This window comes from Balaenoptera borealis, assembly GCF_965194805.1.
Source record: "Balaenoptera borealis genome assembly, chromosome: 19".
Taxonomy (NCBI): Eukaryota; Metazoa; Chordata; class Mammalia; order Artiodactyla; family Balaenopteridae; genus Balaenoptera; species Balaenoptera borealis.
The window spans coordinates 53,022,570-53,043,351 of record NC_138878.1 but is presented as its reverse complement, the minus strand read 5'-3'; the positions used below and the strand labels follow the sequence as shown (position 1 = coordinate 53,043,351).

Sequence of the window (20,782 nt, the reverse complement as noted above, 5' to 3'; positions counted from 1 at the left end):
TGATGTTTGGATTCTCAGCTTTCCCTTAGAGCATGTGTGCACTAACCTCCAAACCTTCACAAACTTCACCCTCTAAACTCAGCTAGTTCAAGAAGGGCATTTGAAACTATGTCAGGTAGGATATAGACTTGGCTGCAGTTACAAGGTCCACCAAAATAACAGTGCTGTTTCCACTGTCTAATGCTTTGTAACAGATCATCCCAACATGTAGTTGTTTCTTATGATTCTGTGAGCTGACTGGATGATTCTTCTGCTTTGTGTGTGTGTTGGCTGGGGGTCATTCAAGGGGCTGCATTTAACTGGTGGCTGGCATGGCACGGAAGATCCAAGAAGACTGGATCTTCTGGGGCTCTGGCACTTCCTGTCTGCTGGGGTGCCTTGGTTCTCATCCATCTGGCCTCTCTCTCCACATGGTAGCTCATCCTCTAGGGCCTCTTTGTGCGGCCTCACTCTCCAGGGAGGGAGCTTGGACGTCCTTACAACATGGCAGCTGGGTTCCAGAAGAGTAAGAGCGGAAGCTGTAAGGCTTCTTACAGCCTAGGCACAGCATCACCTTCATTGTGTTCTTAGTCAAAGCAGGTCATAAGGTCAGCTCAGAATGAAGGGGAGGAAAAATGGGCTCTGTACCTCTTGATGAGGGAACAGCATGTGCATATTGGGATGAAGAGATTCTTGGTGACTGTTTTTAGAGACTACCTACCACGAGTGGCTTAAACAAGGTAGAAGTTTCTCTCTCACATAACAGTCCAGGGATGGTGTGGCTCCTCCAAGATTATGGGTACTGAGGCTCCTTCTATCTTGTTGCTCTTTTGTCCTTATCATGTTGCCCTCATCCACTTTGTTCCAAGATGATCCTTCCCTCGTTCAAATTCCAGCAAATGAGAAAATTGAAGAAGGGTAGAGTATACCCTTCCACGAAAGCTATGACCTATACATGGCTCATTGACTTCCCACACGGCCCGTCAGCCAGAATGAAGTCATATGTCCACTTAAATGCAGATGAGGCCAGGAAATACAGTCTTTAGTCTAGTGGCCAGCGGCCCTGCTAAAAATTCCATGCAAGAAGGAGTAGGGGGATACTGGGGGACACTAGCATTCTTATCTGCCAAATGATCAATTCAAGAAGAAATAGTGGGCATGTCTGGGATACCCTTAATCTTCTGCAGAGATGAGGAGCCATGTTTAATACAACCTGTTACCACTGGTGGTCATTAGGGCCAAGAGCCAAAGAATATTTATTGAGCATCTGCTATGTGTGCTGGGGACACAACAGTGAACAAGACAGAAAGATTCCTCTTCTTATGGAGTTTCCATTCTAGAGGAAGTGGCGGACCGTAGAAATAGGAATACATAAGTCAGAGAATTTTAGGCATGACAAATATAGGAAGAAAATGAAATTGGTAGTAGGTGACTTGAGCAGTGGTGGTCAGGGGAGGCCTCTGTGAGTGTGTAGCATTTGGGTTGACACTTGGAGGATGAGAAAGGGTCAATTATTCAAAGACTTCAGGAAAAGCATCACAGACAGGGGGAACAGCAGGTACAAAGGCCCTGAGGTGAGAATGAGCTTGACTTATTCAAGAAACAGCAAGAAGGCCAGTGTAACTCGAGTAGGGGAAGTCAGGGGAAAAGAGGCCCGAGGGGAGGCCACAGAGATGGGCAGGTCTTTATATGAACATATGTTTTTATTTCTCTCGGGTAAATGCCTTCTTTTGCAGAATTGCTGGATCTATGCTTAGGTGACTATTTAACTTTATAAGAAACTATCAAACTCTTTTCCAAGGTTCTATTTTACATTTCCAATTGCTCCACATCTCTGCTGACACTTGGTAGGGTCAGTGTTTTTAATTATTGTCATTCTAGGGACTTCCCTGGTGGCCCAGTGTTTGGGACTCCACACTCCCAATGCAGGGGGCCCAGGTTTGATCCCTGATCAGGGAACTAGATCCTGCATGCCACAGCTAAGACCGGGCACAGCCAAATAAATAAATACTGAAAAAAAATTTTTTTTTTTGTCATTCTAGTAGGTGTGTATTTCATTGTGGTTTTAGTTTGTATTTCCCTAATGACTTATGATGTTGAGCGTTTTTTCACATGCTGTATGGCCGTCACATCTCTTGTTTTGTGACGTGTCTGTTCAAATCTTTCGGCCATTTAAACAAGTGGGTTATTTGTCTCACTTTTCAGAAAGCTTCCTCTGGCTGCTGTGGGGAAGATGGACTGTAGGGGGGAAAAGTGGAAGCAGGGAGAGTGGGGAGGGACTGTAGCTTCCACAGAGGCAAGCTTGTCACAGACTCAGCACACAGCCTGCCTTCTGGGAAAGTCAGCTTTGATCTTCCCCAACTCTTGGGCTGCTGCCAGGAGAGACTGAGACACTTTACAGATCTGGTGGCCAGGGGGGCAACCCTGCTTCCTGGAGTCTGGCACTGGGAGGAAGGTGCTGCCCTCCATCTCAGCCTGTTCCTTTTCCCAGTGGAATGGAGACCAGCCCAGGCTGGCATATAGGGGTCTGCACCAGTACAGTTGTACCTGTCGCTAAAATATTGAACTACTTCACTTTTGGTTGGTAAAGAGCTTCTACCCCACATCCCACAAATATCTACCACCACCCCAGACGGTTCCCTTGGGACACCTCAGACTTCCCCACATCTCAGCAACCAAAGGGGAGCCCCAGGACTCCGATCCAGCCCTGTGGCCACATCTGTTCTGACTGGGCGTTGCCTGGGTGTGGGGCTGTTAGACTGGGGACAGCCTGGGCCTGGCTGGAGTTGGAAGAATCAGATCAGGAGGCTGAGGCTGAGAGATAGAGGGAGGATTTTTCTCAAGGCGAGCCCAGAGCTGAAGACTTGAAGTACTAATAACAGTAACAGCAATGATGTTGATAAAGATGAACGTTCATTGAGCATATACAGGGTGCCAGGCAAGCCTGATTCTAACAGACCTCACAGAATCCTCACAAGAAACTGGACCATTGCAGCAGCCTGGCCCCCAGCTCCTCCCCCTGCCCCCCACAGTCTGCTCCCCACGCCCAGCCAGAGGGAACCCTGGGAACATCCGAGTCAGATCAAGGCCCTCCTGGCTCAGAGCTTCCTCTGGTCTCTGGCTGCCCCCGGCTCGCTGGGCTTCAGCCACCTTGAGATGCCTGGTGTGCCAGTAGGGCCTGCAGGACCTGCTCCCTCCAGACCTGGTGGCGGTGGTGGTGATGGTGGGGTGTTGATTCTTCTGCGGCGGGACTCGGCCAGGCCTGGGCAGTGGCGGCGTTAGCAGCCAGCGCTGCCCGGGACTCGGCCCTGACCCTCTTCCAGACTCCAAATACTACGCCCCCGCAACGGGCCACTCAGCGTCTGTCCCATGACCAGCATCCAGTTTCCCCTTTTTTCTCCTGAGCCCGGCCCCCTGGGGAGCTGTGGGTGTGCCGCCTGCACAGGGGAAGGGGGCTTCCTGCTGCTGGCCCATCCCCCCCGGCGCCCTAACCTCAGGTTCCTCCTTCCCCAGGCCCGGCTCATGTCCTGCCGGTGCTAGAAGTCCTTGTCATCTCCTGGGTGGCCTCGGTCAGTGCTCGCTTCCAGCCACTTCCTCATTTGGTGGGAGCAGCCTAACCTGGCCCAGTGTTACCACGTTTCCCCCACCTGCCTCACCCCAAAGCCCCAGTCCTGCGTCTGTGCCGTGTGCATCTGTGTCACTGCCTATTCGTCTCCCTCTTTCTCTGCCTTCCCTCTACTTTCTCCTTCCCTATCCTCCATCTTGGTTCTTTTTTCTTTCTCTCTAAGGGTCAAATATCTGTCTTTGGGTCCTGGGTTCCATTTCTGCCTTTATGTTCTGTGTCACCTTGGGCAAGTGTCTTTATCTTCCTGTAAAATGGGGATCAGAGCATCTACCTCAGAAGAGTGTTCTTGGGGGTTAAATGCATGAACACTTGGGACGGGGTGCCTGCACGTCGTTAGTACCCGTATCCTGATGGTTCTCTTTTAATATCCTATGAACATCACACGGTTCTGATTGTCAAGTAATTATAACTGGTTCTTATAAAACGCTGACAAGGGTCAGACCCTGTTCTAGAAATATTAATTCATTTGATTCCCCACAACAATAGTATAAAGTAGGTACTATTTTACTCCTCATTTTACAGATGAGGAAACTGAGGCCCAGAGAGGTTGAGTGACTTGTTCAAGGTTGTCCAGCCAGGAAGAGGCAGAGATAGCTTCAATCACAGTCAGCCACAGACCCTCCTGTTATAATGATGTCTGACCCCTGCCTAGGGATGGAGGTCGAGTTGACACACTACCTTTTGCCCTTCGTTCCAGCCATTGGGGGCTGCAGCGTGGCCCCTGGGGTGTCTGGGCCTGAATCCTTGGTGGTATCCGTCTCCGTTCCTCCTCCCCCATCGTCCCCTCCTCCCTCCTGCCACCACCCACCTCAGACTTCCTCCTTTACTTGGTTGGATACTACGCCACATCCCACCCTCCTTGGACTGTGGTGTCCAGCAGCGTCGCCTGCATCATGGGGGGCCTTGGACCCTCCAACAGGCTCCTGTCTCTCCTGACTGTGGGTGGTGAGTTGGGGGCTTTGGCAGCTCCTGGGCTCAGCTCTGGGCAGGGCAGGGAACAGGGCGGAAAGAGAGAACCAAAGGGTGGGGGTTGGTACCGGAGCAGATCCCTGGCGCCCCAAACCCTATGGGTCTCACCCAGAGCCTGCGCCCCCCAAGATCTGGCCTCTGGGAGAAGCAGAAGGAGGGGATTCTGAGGGTGTTGCAACAGGACAAGTCGATGTAGAAGTAACACAGTCCGGTGGCCTTGATGCCGGCCCGCAGGTCCCACCAGATGTGGCTCTCCACCCGCGCCTGCTGCCTGCCAGGACCCACCCTACCCAGCTTCTCTGCCCAACCCCCAGTCATAGTCACGTGTCTCAGTTTACCTTCTTTTTCTCTCCTCAGGTCTCAGCCTCGTTCAGGCCCATACAGGTAGGCCTAGACCTTGCGATCCCCCTCCCTACCTCCCAAAGACCACCCCACCTCTGTCCCTTCCCCAATCTCTCCACACCACCCACTGATGACTGACGCCACCTCCCAATTCCCAACTCCCACTGGTCTCCTCTGACTCCTGTGCCACTTACATTCCCAGACTGCAACTGCCCCTCGGTGAGCCCCGGCGTGCTGGCGGGGATCGTGCTGGGGGACCTGGCGCTGACCCTCTTCATCGCCCTGGCCGTGTACTCCCTGGGTCGGCTGGTCCCTCGGGGACGAGGACCCACGGAGGGTGAGTGGAGCTGGCCGGGGATGGCCTGGGACCCTCTGAGGACTTGCCTGGCAGGGAGGGGTAAGCTCCCCAGTCACATCCACCCAAAAGGAGGTGATGGAGGGGCGGCTTTTGCAACAAAATGGTCCCAATTCTCACCCCGTCTGTCTCTGAACTCTGCTGTTCCCCACCCCCAAGCAGTGACCCGGAAACAGCACATCACTGAGACAGAGTCGCCTTATCAGGTGAGGAAACCAGCTTTTCTTTCTCACACCTCACTCCTGCCCTGAGGGTGTCTTGTCCCAAATACCCCTCCCCCAGCCCCTGCAGAACCTAGACCCTAAAGCCCACTTTCTCAGCAGCTCCTCAGACACTTGAAGACATAGCATTCAAAACTGCTTTCAATGATCAATCACAACCTTATGCTCAGCTTAAAATGCGTGGAGGGGAAATACAGGGATGGTTTGTCTCAGCCAGAAGGCAGGCTATGAATTGTTCCGGAAAAGCCCAGCCCAGGACAGGCTGATTTCTCAGAGAAGTCCTCATAAGGGCAGAGGATATAATTCAACCCTAGTTTGGTAACTCTAAAGAGAGGAGCTCTGAATTTGTGGGGGAGGGACCCTGCAGCCTTTGAGAAACTGACAAAAGCCAGAGACTCTTCAGAAAAATCCACACAAAAAAATACAAAATTGTGCATATAATCTAGAGGCAGTGCAAGTATCCTTGAAACCCTTCTTAAGAACCACGATGCAAATGTCATCTTTCCATCTCCCACCTCCTGTCAATGCCATTCTTAACCCTTTAGGGGGTCATGAGCTCCTCTGAGAATCTAACGGAAGCCAAACAGACCCTCTCCAGAAAGATGAACTCCAGACCGGGCATTTGTATACGATTTCAGGGATTCTATCCGAGGCCTGCATCTTGGGGCCATAGAACCCCACCCCATCCCCATTGTGAACCCCACTCTGTGAAATCTGTTTTACTTGTCTGCAACCAACTTTGCTTTGCCTCACTTGTGGATAAAAAGTCTCTTTGTAAAGTATAAGAATCTCAAGTTTGGCTCTGTGAGGTCCAGAAGACTGAAGGGGTTTTCCAGTTACTGGGGTAGGTGGGATGCAGTGAAATTTTAGGGCAAAGCCCCAGTTGGTTCATTCCTTTGGTGGAATTTGTTGAGGGTCTATATATGCTAGATGCTGGAGACACAGCAGCAGAGCTTACATCCTAGTTGGGGAGACAGACTTTTTTTTTTAAAATTAATTAATTAATTAATTAATTATTATCTTTGGCTGCGTTGGGTCTTTGTTGCTGCCTGTGGGCTTTCTCTAGTTGCGGCAAGCGGGGGCTACTCTTTGTTGTGGTGCGCGGGCTTCTCATTGCGGTGGCTTCTCTTGTTGCAGAGCACAGGCTCTAGGCGTGCGGGCTTCAGTAGTTGTGGCACGTGGGCTCAGTAGTTGTGGCTCGCGAGCTCTAGAGCGCAGGCTCAGTAGTTGTGGCTCATGGGCTCTAGAGTGCAGGCTCAGTAGTTGTGGTACACGGGTTTATTTGCTCCGCGGCATGTGGTATCTTTCCGGACCAGGGCTCGAACCCGTGTCCCCTGTATTGGCAGGCGGATTCCTAACCAATGCGGCACCAGGGAAGTCCTGGGGAGACAGACTTGAAGCAGATTAACAAATAAGATCATTTGGGGAGGCAACATGAAGGAAATAAAGTAGGTTGATGTGACAGTGACTTGCGTGTGCGGGGAAGAAACTATAGATGCAGAAATCAAGAAATGCCTCTCTGAGAAAGTGACATGAGCTGAGACTTGAAGGGTGAGAAGGAACTATCTATGGGAATGTCTAGGGGACCAGTGTTTCAGGCAGAGCGGACAGCACACACAACGGCCCCTCGGCTGGGGCACAACAATGAGGCAGAGGAGAAAGGGGAACATTGAAGGCACTTGAATAAAATCCAGATCTCTATCATGGCTACAAGGTTGAAGAAGCTGCCAGGGGCCTTGCAGGCCACTGGGAGAAGGCTAGATTTTATTTTCAGTTTATTCGGTGGACCCCCTTCACTGATGGTCCACACCCTGTCCATCCCTTTAGGAGCTCCAAGGCCAGAGGACAGATGTCTACAGCAACCTCAACACACAGAGGCCATATTAAAAATGAGCCCAAACCAGGGCAGTCAACAACCTGATGCCTGGATCCAATCATTCCTGATGCCTGCCCAGCACTCTATTCCTACTCCCACCAAGATACGGATCCACAGAGTGTCCACAATGAGACGTCAACCTCTCCCCACTACTGCCCCCAAATAAACATGGAGCACACAAACAATGTTGAGTTATTCCCGATCCCTGGGCTGACGGGATGGGGATATGCGGGGTTGTAGGGGGATCAAGGACCCAGAAACAGCTAAATGAGAGGGAGCCTTTGGGGAACCTGGGTTGTCTGAGAAAGAATTAGAACAAGAAGTATTTCAATTGCTTTATTCCAGCCCAAAAGAGGGTTGGATTTCCTGTGCCGCCACACACAATCCAGGATGACAGGGTCAGAAGTCATATGTCGCAGTTACTGGGGAGTCACCCCCTGCCAGGCATGTTGATGTAGATTTTGCCATCTTCTGAGTGTGGGGAAGAGAAAGCACGAGGCCTGACCACCCACCTTCCACCCACATCTCCACTTCCTTGGGGACCCCCTGCCTCAGGGGTTTCCTCAGGAGTTCCCCCCAAGCACCGCCCCCAGGGTTTCCCCAGAACCTCGAGGGCTTGCCCGGGGGTGCCCGCCCTGGGGACCCCCTCCCTAGGGACACCATGCCTCTTCAGGCCCAGCTCGGTCCCTGCCCTCACCTTGGGTGGGCCTGCTGCGTGGGCGCACACACACAAACACCACCACCACAATTAGCTGTGACACAACCGCATCTGCGGCCACGAGACCCGCCAGGAGTGGCAGGAAGAGGGGCCCACATCCGGAACAGGAACCTGAAGGGTGGGAGCCAAGACAGAAGGCAGCTGAGGGGGGTTCCAGACACTTGGGCCTGGGCTTTGGGCATATGGGTCACAGGAAGTCCCTTTGAAGGTGGGTGTCCCAGATGCCCTGGGGAATGAGAGGGGAGAGGGAGATCCAGAGAGAGGCTGGGGGTTGTCCCAGGGCTCCCAGGACTGTGCTTTGGGCATAGTAAGTACTCCTGAAGACAGGCTGGGGGGTGGCCGAGTCCCTGGGCCTTCAGTTTGGTGATGAGGACAGTGAGATGGGGACCTAGAGAGGGCTGCAGATCCTCTGGGGGCTCTGATTCGGGGATGCGAGGTGAGATCCAGGACCCACAGGCCACACTTTAGGGATGGAAGCAGGACCTGAAGTGGTGCTGCAAAGGGGACAGGGTGTTGATTTCTCACCTGGGGTCATCTGAGCTGCAGCCACTGTGGAAGGAGAGGGAAGGTAGATCAGTGGGGAGAGGTGGTTCTCAAAACAGGGTGCAGGGAAAGGTGATGTCCTGAGAAGTAGCCTCCACTCTGGAGAGATCAAATGAGAAAGAGGGGCCAAATGGGAGGGAAGCACCCAGAGACACAGAGGGAGACAGGAAATCAGAAGTAGAGGCAGAGACACAGCGGTGAGAAGGGGACGAACAGCAGCCATCCAAACTCAGCTTCCCTCCCCAAAGAACCAGGCCCAGAAGTTTCTCTATGGAAGGGAAAGGGCACTGGGAGAAGGACCCATCCTCAGCACCCCTCCCTTCAGATGCCACCCCAAGCCACTCCTTTCACAAAACTCTGCCTAACACCCCCCATAACCACTGGCTTCACCTGGGAGCAAAAGCAGGAACAGAATGTTGCCTGGAGGAACCATGGTGGGCTGGGGGCTGGAAGAGGTCTGTCAAAGGGCTTTGGTCCAGAGAAGTCCTGAGGAACAATGGGGAGTAGAGAGGCAGCAATAGCGGATGTCACTCTGCCGGTGGCAAGGCTACCTGCTTCCTGTGTGTGTGTGGGAGGGGGAGAGGTGATGGATCTCTCTGACAGCCTTTAGGGACAAACTACGGGGAGGGTCAGAGAGATCAGGGAGGCTGCTGTGATCGTCCAGGTGGGACGTGACAGGTAGACCAGGGTGTGGGCGCTGGGGAGATCCTGGAAAGATTTTGAAGGTAGAGCCAACAAAACTTGCTGATGGAGTGGATATGTGTATGAGAGAGAGGGGTCCAGGATGACCAAAGCTTCTGGCCTAAGCAACTGAGGAGACGAAGCATCCTTTGACACGATGGAGAAGGAGGGGAAGCAGGCTTAGGGGGGAAAGTGCCAAGGTTTGGGCAAACTGGGTTGGAAATGCCTGATAGATCTCCCTGTGGAGAAGCTGAATGACCACAGCTGCCTCTTTGAGTTCAGGGGATAAGTCTGGTCTGGAGATGTAAATTTGGGGATTGCTGGCTTATGGATGGTATTTAAAGCCATGAGACTGGATGAGATCATCAAGGAAGTGAGTACAGACAGAGGAGGAACACCACCTCCTCCCAACACCAAGAATGGGTGAAGAGGAGGAAACAGCCAGTAAAACGGAAGGAGCAGCAAGTGAGGGAGGAGAACCAGGGGAGCATAGAGTCTTGAGGGCAGGGGAGAAATATGATTTCCATGGTCACCAAGATGGGAACTGAGAATGAGCCTCCCACTGGAATGTCAGTTGGCTTGAGGGTTGGGAATTCCTGCCTGCTTAGTTCACAGCTATACCACAGCACCCAGCAAGGTACCTCCCTTGCAGTAATTATTTTTAATTATGAATGAATAAATGAGAACTGGCCTCTGAAAAAGGTGATGTGTGGAAGGGGGGAAATTTGAGTCCACCTATATCACTCTTACCTACAGACCTTTCTTCCCTCGAGACCAGGGAGTTCAGAACCCCAGCCCCCTTCTCTCTCAGGACCCAATAATACTGGCAGCGTCCCCCCGCCCCTCGCCAGCGCAGGGCCTGGGAGTCAAGGCCTCCAACACCCCCTTGGACAAAAGTCCAGGTCCCCAGTTCCCTCCTCTTTCAGGAGTCCGCTACCCCAGGCCCCTTCTCCCTCAGACCAAAGACGGGGTTCCCAATCCCTGTTTCCGGGGAGACTTAGGAGCCGGGCTCTTAAAGTCAGCCCCGCCCATTTAGACCCCAAGTTTGCTCGAGCGCAACCCGGGGACTCCCGGGCTTGTGGGCGGGGCCCGTCCCACGACTGGGCGGTGCCAGAACTTCAGTTTAAAAAGTCGCGGGGGGACCCGACGCAAGATCGGGGACCCGGCGGCGGCTCCGCGGGGAAACAGCGAGGCTGGCGCAGCGCCGAGGCCGGGGCCCTGGGGCCCCACAATCCGCACCACGGAATCCCCGAGGTAATGGAGGGGCGGGGAGGTGAGGCACGCTCGGCCTCTAAGAGCGGGGCTGGGGGACGGACTCTTGAGGCTCCGAGGGACGGAGCTAGAGCATCAAGAGTGAACGGTGAAGCATCAAGCTGAGAGTGAGGGTACCCGGTGTTTGGAGGGGGCGGAGGGTCCAGACTCCTGGGTCGTGATGCCGGAGCGGCTGGGATTCTGGACACTTGAGTCCCGGGGTGGGGTGGTGGGGTGGGGTAAAGGACTGTTGATCCTGAACCCTAGGTCCCGGGGGGTGAAAGCGCTGGGAGCCCCGACTCCTGCCTGGGTCCTGCGAGGAGGGGGCTGGCGACCCGGACTCCATGCTGTAGAAAAAGAGGCTGGATCGAGTCTTTGGGGGCGTTGTTTGAAATCAGCCAAGGTCTGGGTGGGCAAGGTCCGGGGCTTGGCCGCAGGGATGCACTCTGGCCGTGACCCTGCCCCACCCTGGGATTTCCCGAGTCGCCACCCGGCCCGGGTCCCCGGGCTGAGCAGGAATTTCCCTTGTGCGGGGATTCCACGAGCGCCACGCTTGGCCACGCATCGCGTCTCGGAGCGGGGCACCTGGGCCGCCGGGCCTAGAGGAAGAGGGAGGTGGAAGATTCCCTTGCGTGAGCGCCGTGACGTCAGCGCGTCGCGTCTGGGCTGTTTCCGAGTCCGCCCTCCGGCGCTTAACCCTTCCTATGCTCGAGCGGGGCTCGGAAGGGTGAGGGCTCGGAAGGGTGAGGGCGCGGCCTTCTTGCGTCGTGCGAACAAGGAGTCTGGAAACTGGGATTCCCAGGTCCTAGGGGGGAGTAGGTTGAGGGCCCGGACTCCTGGGTCCTGGGGAAGGGAATGCGAGTCTCCCAGACTCCCGTGAGGTGGGGCTTGGACTTCTGGGTCTGAAGAGGGGGGCGAGGTCTGAACCTTTGGATTCCTAATGAGCTAGGGGGCTACCGACTTCGTGGTTCCTCAGGGAGAGGGGCTGGGGACTCGGATGCCTGGTATCCCGAGGAAGAAGTATCAGGGCAGCTTCTAGGGCAGAGGGGTATTGGGAACCGGGATGTGCGTCTCTGGGGAGTGATGCCCGGCGACGCCCCGAAGCCCTCAGGACTGGGAGATCTGGGGGTGGGGTGAGGTGGGATTTTTCACGGAAGTGGCAGGCAGAGGGAGGGGGGGCTGCGGAGGGCGCCCTCCACCTCCTTCCTCAGTTTCCACGACGCTGGTGGAAAGTTGGGTCAGAGGGGGAAGTGCGGAGCAAAAGGAAGGAAACCGCGGAGGCGGCGCCGCACCCGAAATCTTAGATTGGCTTTGGAGTTCTCAGGCGGCATCGGTGTGCCAGTTTTTCCGCGCGGGAGGGCGAAGAGGGCGCTCAGATTCACTTCCCGGCGCACTTGGGTGACTTAAGGACCCCTGATAACTTCCCTCCCTCCTCACCCCGCAGTGAGCCGGAATGAGCGCAGCCACTGCCCATCACAGACGGTGAAGAAGCTCCTAGAAGAACAAAGGCGCCGCCAGCAGCAGCCTGACGCTGGTGGGCTACCGGTGAGGCCCATGAAGCGCTGTAAACTGCAACTCCCATGAGGCCATGTCCTGTTGGGCAAGGACTTGCTGCCTTGCTGGGCCCTCGGGGCTGATGAGAGACCTAGTCCTGACTTAGATGCCCTGTAGGTGGGGAATGGATGCTGAGGAATCTGCCAGATAAATTCACCCTTGTTTCTTTTTGCTTATGCCTCTACAGGGACAGTTCCTGGCTCCCCTGGCCCAGCCCCTGACCCCATCTGTGAATGAGGGTGAAGCTGGTAAGTCTGGAAACTCACCTGGTTCCCTCAGCTCCTAGCCCCAGCTTCCCTCAGGGACTCAAACATCCCAACTCTTAGAACTTTCAGGAACTTAGGAGTTAGGCCCTCATTCTTGCTGAGACCTGCAGAGTAGAACCAGATTCTCTGGAGCCCAGTAGTCTGTGCACATAGTCCTTCAGGGGCCCAGGCTCCCAGCCTGGAATCTAGGCCCTCAACCCCTCAGTGTCCCAGGCATTTAGGTCCCAAAAGTCCAAGCTTCCAGCCCCTTGGTGCCCCAGAAGTACTAGCTTTCAGTACCTTGGGGACTCCAGGCCCTCACACAGGTCCTGTCTGGGCGGTGACTTCCCCTAACTCTGGTAACCAGGCCTGCCCCTGCTCCTCCTCTCACATGCAGGCCATACTCACTTCCCAGCACACCAGGAGACTGTGGGTTCTGGACTTGGCAGCCTGGCACCCCCCATGGGCTTTCCAGACTGGGACCCCAACACGCATGCTGCCTACACGGACAGGCCCTACTCTTACCCTGCTTCTGCTGCTGAAGGTTTCCTGACTCCTGACTTCTACTCACACTCGGACCCAGGGCGGCCGTGTTCATTTCCCCTGGGGATGGAGGTGAGCTACAGAATGGGAACTGGGTGCTGAAGGGCTCCTAAGATTTCCAGTTGCCCTTATGCAGCATTCTGAGATGTCTGGGGCTGGGTTAGGATCCCATTCCTCAGATGGGCAAAACTGAGGCCCAAAGGTCCAAGGTCACTTGGCGCAGATGGGACGCCCAGCCACTCTGCCTGGCGCTCTGTACGTGTATGTGTGTGTGGTAGAAAGAGGGAATTCTCAGCTGACTGGCTCTCCCCATCACCTTTACCCTTCAGGACCCCCTGGATACTCGGCCCTATGCAGAACCTTCCCTGCCACAGGCAGGATCCTGGAGAGGTTCTGGACTCCCTTCAGGACCCCCACAGTTGCCTCCTGTGGTCAACGGACCATCCCTGGACACTGCCCGTGCTCACATGCTGGCTTTGGGGCCACAAAAGCTGCTGGCCCAGGATGAGGAGGGAGACACGTGAGTATAGGGGATGGAATCTGCAGGCTCCCCTGTTCAGCTTGGGTGCTGTGCTCATTGCTGCCTTCCACCTATCCTCAGGCTCCTGCACCTGTTTGCGGCTCGAGGGTTGCGCTGGGCCGCGTACGCCGCAGCTGAGATGCTCCAAGCGTACAGACATCTGGACATTCGTGAGCATAAGGGCAAGGTGAGGACTGAGGGCCTGGACTCCTGGATCTGAGGGCAGAGGGTCTGGAGGCCTGGATTCCTGGTTTTCAGAGGGGAGGGGACTGGGGGCCCAGACTGACCTTTCCTGACTCCTGCAGACCCCTCTTCTGGTGGCTGCTGCTGCCAACCAGCCCCTGATTGTGGAGGATCTACTGAACCTGGGAGCGGAACCCAACACCACTGACCATCAAGGGCGTTCTGTCTTACATGTGGCCGCTACATATGGGCTCCCAAGAGTTCTCTCGGTATGTTCACCTGGCAGGTGGGATGAATGGGATAGACTGATTGCCTAGATCCTGGCTTTCAGGGCTAGGAGGCCTGGGGAGACCCTAATCCAGCTCTCTACCTCCTCCTCCTCCCAGGCTGTGATTAACTCAGGGGTTCGAGTTGACATCGAAGCCAGAGACTTCGAGGGTAAGTTGGGTGGTGGGCAGGGTGGGTGGGGCTGGTGGGGCTGGGTGGGGTCGGTGCTCCAGATGTAGAGTCCTCACTGTCTCTACTCTGCAGGCCTCACCCCTCTCCACACAGCCATCCTGGCCCTCAACGTTGCTATGCACCCACCCGACCTATATCCCCCAGTACTGAGTACCCAGGCCCAAGACAGGCTGGCTTGCGTCAAGATGTTGCTGCACATGGGTGCTGATCATACCAGCCAGGTGAGCTGGGCAGTGGGCAGCTGGCCTCCAGGAGGGCACGTGGGATGGGGGCGCCTGGATATCCAGGGGCTCGAAACAAATGCTGACTTGCCTCTTCCCAGCTGTGTGACCTTGAACATGTGACTTCACTTCTCTGTGTCCCAGTTGTCAACTGGGAATAATACTACTGATCTTAACTTATATTTACCAAGCACTTACTATTCATCAAACACTAAGTTTCATGGATTAGCTAATTGAATCCTCACAAACACACTTTGATGTGTATACTATTATTACTTTCTGTCTTTCACTAATAAGGAAACTGAGGCTCAAAGACTCAAAAATCTTATACCTTGTGAGTGTCAGAGAGGGGATTTGAGCCCAGGTGGCCTGACCCCAGAATCCAGCTGTGAATACATATAGTCTCCTCCTTCCTGACAGTAGCTCCTTCAAAGGCTGGCTGAGAGAATTAAACATCTACTCATTGTTTTGGATTTTTAAATTTTAGTTTAAGAACTTTGAACATAGGTAAAGTACAGAAAATAGTATAAGGAACTCCATGTACCCAACATAAATAACCAGCAACTCATAGCCAGTCCTTTCCCATCCACTTCTCCTGTCTTATTTTTAAGCAAATCCCAGCTTACAGTTTTACCCATAAATATTTGTCTTTAGAAGACAAGAACTCTTGTTAACCTCAGTACCTTTATTCCACCTTAAAAAAAATTAACAGTCTCATAATATCAAATATCCTGTGTTCAAATTTTTATTTGACTCTAAAGTGACATACATTTATTTTTTTCATTTAAAAAAGAAAATGAAAAAAAAACTAGGATCCAAATAAAGCCCACACATTGCAGTGATATGTCCTTTTAAGCTCTTAATTTAGAGCTTCCCCTCCTTTAGAGTTTTCTCTTCATAATTTTTTTTGATGAGCCAGCTAGGTTGTTTTGCCCTATATAAACCCACAATTTTTTAAAAAATTGAAGTATAGTTGATTTACAGTGTTGTGTTAGTTTCTGGTGTACAGCAGAGTGATTCAGTTGTACACATATACACATATTCTTTTTCATATTCTTTTCTGTTATGGATTATTACAGGGTATTGAATCTAGTTCCCTGTGCTATACAGTAAGACCTTGTTGTTTATCTGTTTTACATGTAGTAGTTTGTATCTGCTAATCCCAAACTCCTAATTTATCCTCCCCCATCCCCTTTCCCCTTTGGTAACCGTAAGTTTATTTTCTATGTCTAAACACAAAATTTTTAATGTTTATTATCATTACAAATTCTTTAAAGGCACATAGTAAAGTTTCATTGTGGAAAATGTCTTTATTTGCTTCCAAATATGAAGAGAACAGTTCGGTATGGAAGTAGATACAGGCTTAGGTAGTCCACTGATGAAGGCTGCTCAGTTCCCATCCTTATAGATAAAATACAGTCCATGTGGGATGTGGGCGCATTTTACTGTGTTTAATAGAATGTGGGCTGGCCAGGGCAGCTGCTAGTCCGGAGAGCTCCTTTGGAGGAATAGAAAAGGAGTCTTTTTCTCAAAGATACTTGGGCTGGAAAATTGTCTTAATAAATGTACCGTTCGGTGATGTGTATGATCTGAATGGCACCCCCTTAAATCTGGTATTCCTGTAGAGTGCACAGCACATACAACTGTATAAGGCATTCCTGGCTGCTTGAAAAAGAGAGACAGGGTGTCTAAAGGCGCTTGGGTTCCATGGGTGGAGGCTTGGGTGTGAGGACTGGCCTGACCTCTGCCGTTCCCCTCCTCACAGGAGATCAAGAGCAACAAGACAGTTCTGCACTTGGCTGTGCAGGCTGCCAACCCGACCCTGGTTCAGCTGCTGCTGGCGCTGCCACGGGGAGACCTGCGGGCCTTTGTCAACATGAAGGTAGGGGCCTAGGCTGGAATGTGCAGATTGGGTGAGACGTGGCAGAGAGCAGGCAGTGGGATGTTGGGAGTCCCGCGGGCTGTGGCTGTGGAGGGGCCGCTGTGTGGGACGTGGACGGGGCATGTGTCAGGCCTAGAGGGGTGTGTGGAATGTGGCCCTGGAGGGGGCTTCTGGGGGATGTGAGGAGGGACATGTGGAACCTGGGTGTGACGGAATATGAAGTGCGCCGTCGAGGGCCCAGGCCAGCTGAGCCTGCGTCTTCATCAGGCCCCCCTCACCGTCCCCAGGCCCACGGGAACACAGCCCTCCACATGGCGGCAGCCCTGCCCCCTGGGCCGGCCCAGGAGGCCATTGTGCGGCGCCTGCTGGCAGCTGGGGCGGATCCAACGTTGCGCAACCTGGAGAACGAGCAGCCTGTCCACCTGCTACGGCCCGGGCCGGGCCCCGAGGGGGTGAGCACTGAGCCCAACCCGACTGCAGGGTGCACCCCCGACCCCATCATTCCTGACTGTAGAGGGTGACTTGTAATCTCAGAAGGTGACCTTGACCCTTATCCAACTCTGACTTCAAAATGTGACCTTGAGGGACTTCCCTGGCGGTCCAGCGGTTAAGACTCCACGCTTCCACTGCGAGGGGCATGGGTTCCATCCCCGGTTGGGGAACTTAAGATCTCACATGCCGTGTGGCACGGCTAAAAAAGAAAAAAAAAAAAATGACCCTGGACCTCAGTGTTTGCTCCCTTGCCTGATGATGGTGACTCCTCCTGACCTCTATTTCCACCCTGACCTCAGAGTGTGACCTCTACTTTCAACCCTGAATCCTGACCTCAAGGTGTGACCTTTGATCCCCAAGTATGACCTCCAGCCCCCTGACTTTTAGTCCTGACCTCACAGTGGGACTTCTGACCCCCAAATGTTACTCTGGCCCCTTGCTTCTCCCCTTTGACTCCCAGTCCTCAATGCCAATCCCAAGGTGGGAACCCCCGGCCAGCAACACCTTTGCTCAGGAGCCTTGATTCATTGTGTGAACGAGCCTTCCCCCCCCCGCCCTGCATCTTGACTCAGAACCTCTGACCTTCAAACCCAACTGACCCTACTCACTTCTCTCTGACCCCCAACTTCACAGGGTGTGCCTGTTCTCCTTGCAACCTCTCAAGCTTCTTCCCCCTCTTGTCTTGTCCACAGCTCCGGCAGCTTCTGAAGAGGAGCCGTGTGGCACCCCCAGGCCTGTCCTCTTAGGACTCAGACCCAGAACCTGGACTGATTTTCCAGTCCCCACCGTCCTGTGGGACAGCCAGCGTATGCTAATGTTGCAAATCCGTGATAATGTATGTGCATAATGTCCTGCCATCGGGGTCTTACATTAAAACCCCAAAATGGCTGTTGGCGGGTAAACAGTCCCCAATATTTGGGGTGGTATGATACCCTTCCCCCACCCACAAGGAGCCCCCTTGATGATTTCTGTGAAATCGAGGCCCCTTGATTGTTTCTGTGAAACACACTGGACCCCCAACCCTTTCCCCACCAGGATCTTTTGGGGTCCAGATGTAACTCCCCATATGGTACTTGGGGTACGCCAAAACAGCTTCCGGTACCATCCTAGTAGAGCTCCTAAGATGACCCCTGACCTCCCCAGGATCCACCCCCTTCAGGTCCTTAACCCTGAGACATAGGAAGGACTCCCGATTAGAGTCCCCTGGGTCCTACTGCTTTAAGTCAGAACACAACCAGGCCCCTGACCTAGACCTCAGTATTTCTAGTGAATCCCTCCCCTATCTGAAACTCTTGATTAAACTCAGTTTGGACTAGAACCGTTACTGTCTAATCTCTAATCATTGGTGCAGGGAAGTGGCTGAGGAGCCGTGTTTGGGTGAATGTGTCTGGGTGGGGGGTTGTAGCAGACACAGCGGGTGCCAAGTCCATATCCTGTCCCCCTCACCCTGTCAGCACCTGGTGGTCTCACTGCCAGGGCCAGCACGTGACTCTGCCTGTGGGCATTCTCAGACCACTGGTGCCCGCTTTGCCCTGGGTATGAGTGTGGCAAGGCTTCCATGCCAGGAGGATCATGCCTCTTCCCACTCGAACAGCTCTCAACCAGTGACTGACTGAAGGGAGACGGTATGTAAATACTCCAGGTCCCCTGCCTCTGTGGGGATAACTGGCAAGTGTGTGTTCTACACGGGCTCTCAAAGCTCCCCAGTGGAATGAAGCTCCCGTTCTCCACCGTGCTTCTGGCTTGATAACGTACCCTTTCTTGGCAGCTTTCCCTTTTCTGGGTCCCTTCCCGCCTCCCCTATCAATGTTCCCCACCCCTTGCAGGTAACCTTGTCCTCAAATCCTTGCCTCAGCCTCTGCTTCCATAGAAACCCAAACTAAAGACAGAAGACCTCCACAATGCCCCCTTGTACCTCTGCCCCACAGCCTCTGCTCTGTCCTCCGTCCCAGTCTTGTCGCTCCAGAAAGCCCTCTGACGCACGGTAGCCCCCACTGCTTGGAGCCTCTCACGGACAACAAACCAAGCACATTTCAGGGCATGTGCCAGTGTCTCTACCCCAAAACTTAAGGCTTAAAACAACCACCACTTTTTTTGTTTTTTGATAAATTTATTTATTTATTTTTGGTTGCGTAGGGTCTTCGTTGCTGCGCACGGGCTTTCTCTGGTTGTGGCGAGCGGGGGCTACTCTTCGTTGTGGTGCGCGGGCTTCTTTGCAGTGGCTTCTCTTTGTTGCGGAGCACGGGCTCCAGGCATGCAAGCTTTCGTAGTTGTGGCACGCGGGCTTCAGTAGTTGTGGCTCGTGGGCTCTAGAGCGCAGGTTCAGTAGTTGTGGCGCACGGGCTTAGTTGCTCCGCGGTCTGTGGGATCTTCCTGGGCCAGGGCTCGAACCTGTGTCCCCTGCATTGCCAGGCGGATTCTTAACCACTGCACCACCAAGGAAGTCCACCACCACTTTTTTTGTTCGTGATTCTGCAATCTGGGCTGGGCTGAGCTGGGCAGTTCTGCTATCTTGCTTTGGTCACACATGTGGCTGCAGTCAGCTGGAGGCCCGATTGGCCTGGACAACAGCACTCACATGTCTGATAGCTCAGCTGAGACAGCTGGAACTTCTGAGAGTGAGCCGAGCATCCCTCGCCCTGTGGTCCCTCCAGGAGGGTAGGACGATCTCCTCACGCAGTAGCTCCAAGAGGGAATATTCCAAGAGAAAAAGCCCCTGCTTGCATCATGCCTGCTGATACCCCACTGGTCAAAGTCAGTCATGTGGCCAAGCCCAGAATCAGTGGGGAGGAAGGTACTGCACTAGAACAAGAATACTGGGAGGTGGAGTTATTGGTGGTGCCAGCACAAGTCTCCCACATCAGCTGCCTTGGACCAGCATGAGTGTGCTCTTCTGTGTGTACTCACATAGTGGCAGCTGACCCATGAAGAATTCATAACAGTATGTTGTATTTCATTAAATCTAGGAAGAACTTAATTGGAATTCATCTTACAATTATGTGGCATTGTTTAATGTCTGCGTATTTTTTCCTTTGTGGTGCATAAAATAATGGTATTTCTTATTTTTGATGGCATCTTAGATTCTGTTGACATATAAGATGTGTGTCCCGACATATATCAGCACACACACACACACACACACACACCACTAACATGATAACACGTCTCTAGGAAACTTTGCTTTACAAAAAGAAGAATTAAATCGTATTCAATGGGAAAAGAAGAGTGGTTTAGGGGCACAAGAGCATCAAATGAGCAGTAGTAAAGTTATTTTTCCTGCTGGAATTTCAAAAAAAACAGTGTTTTTAAACTAATTACTCTAAGTATTGCCATTAAAATGCAAATATTATTAGGGAATCATGCACTGAGCGTATTGAGCAAAATGTTCTTTCATTTCTTATCCCACCTGCTTGGAGCTCCTTACCTATTGTTAGCCTGTTAATCACCCTTGGCTGTGAAACTACAAAGGCAGTTTTCCCCCTGCTTGTGGTGCTAGTTATAGATTTCTACTAGAATGATCTGAGTATACCTGATGGTAAAGCCAGTATCAGAATGATGTTGCCAACTGGGTTCTTAACAAAGCTGTGGCGTTGTATCCAACTTGCATCATGAAGGCATCTTCCTCCCAATACCTACCACATCTATATTTAATATACATGACCTATAATTCATGTATATATTATGTAGAGCTCATCACTGTGAGCTCATCGGTCCGTTGGAAGAATTAAAAATACGTGCTCCCTCTCTTAGCCATCTGTCAGAAAATTGTGCTATCCTGATATTAGAACATGGCACACTACTGCTATCTGCTGGGAAGTGGTAAAAATGCAAATCTACAATGTCTAGGAGATGAATGGTATCACTTGAAATTTTGCAGTGAGCAACCCAAACACCATATGGGACAGCCATGAATTAGTAGGCAGGAGGTTAGCAAAATGGCCTAGAGTATGGGCACTGGAGCCAGGTTTCCTGGGTTGAATTCCTAGCTTCATCCCTTCCTAGATGGTTACCTTGGTAATGTGATGTAACTTCTCTTTGCCTCCATTTCCTAATCTATAAATGAGGATAGTCATAGTACCTACTTCATGCGGTAGAAATAATGATTAAGTGTGCCAGTGCATGA

General features: G+C 52.8%; 3 protein-coding genes across 8 annotated transcripts; 2 read left to right on the top strand and 1 right to left on the bottom strand.

Moving 5' to 3' along the window:
- Nucleotides 1-4,413: 4,413 nt before the first annotated feature.
- On the top strand, nt 4,414-7,552 carry TYROBP (transmembrane immune signaling adaptor TYROBP). 2 transcript variants are annotated; one of them, XM_082367811.1, is made up of 5 exons: nt 4,414-4,549; nt 4,931-4,957; nt 5,118-5,252; nt 5,433-5,476; nt 7,319-7,552. In XM_082367811.1, the coding sequence occupies exons 1-5, from the start codon at nt 4,498-4,500 to the stop codon at nt 7,376-7,378; spliced, it is 318 nt and encodes a 105-aa protein (XP_082223937.1). In that variant the 5' UTR covers nt 4,414-4,497; the 3' UTR covers nt 7,379-7,552. The 2 variants fall into 2 exon arrangements, with proteins under 2 accessions (XP_082223937.1, XP_082223936.1); XM_082367810.1 differs by having other exon boundaries at nt 4,416-4,549; nt 5,430-5,476.
- A 137-nt stretch (nt 7,553-7,689) lies between these two features.
- Nucleotides 7,690-12,009, bottom strand: HCST (hematopoietic cell signal transducer). 3 transcript variants are annotated; one of them, XM_082367807.1, is made up of 5 exons: nt 11,522-12,009; nt 9,019-9,114; nt 8,611-8,634; nt 8,065-8,196; nt 7,690-7,838 (listed from the first exon to the last, which is right to left on the bottom strand). In XM_082367807.1, exons 2-5 carry the CDS (start codon nt 9,059-9,061, stop codon nt 7,798-7,800), a joined length of 240 nt encoding a protein of 79 aa, XP_082223933.1. In that variant the 5' UTR covers nt 9,062-9,114; nt 11,522-12,009; the 3' UTR covers nt 7,690-7,797. The 3 variants fall into 3 exon arrangements, with proteins under 3 accessions (XP_082223933.1, XP_082223931.1, XP_082223932.1); XM_082367805.1 differs by having other exon boundaries at nt 8,611-9,114; XM_082367806.1 differs by having other exon boundaries at nt 7,690-7,835; nt 8,611-9,114.
- On the top strand, nt 10,575-17,977 carry NFKBID (NFKB inhibitor delta). 3 transcript variants are annotated; one of them, XM_082367797.1, is made up of 12 exons: nt 10,575-11,303; nt 12,005-12,105; nt 12,302-12,362; nt 12,757-12,974; nt 13,232-13,422; nt 13,504-13,609; nt 13,728-13,874; nt 13,992-14,043; nt 14,137-14,285; nt 16,051-16,167; nt 16,455-16,619; nt 17,352-17,977. In XM_082367797.1, exons 1-12 carry the CDS (start codon nt 10,742-10,744, stop codon nt 17,403-17,405), a joined length of 1,923 nt encoding a protein of 640 aa, XP_082223923.1. In that variant the 5' UTR covers nt 10,575-10,741; the 3' UTR covers nt 17,406-17,977. The 3 variants fall into 3 exon arrangements, with proteins under 3 accessions (XP_082223923.1, XP_082223922.1, XP_082223924.1); XM_082367796.1 differs by having other exon boundaries at nt 10,575-11,375; XM_082367798.1 differs by lacking the exons at nt 10,575-11,303; nt 12,757-12,974 and having other exon boundaries at nt 12,008-12,105.
- The last annotated feature ends 2,805 nt before the right edge of the window (nt 17,978-20,782 follow it).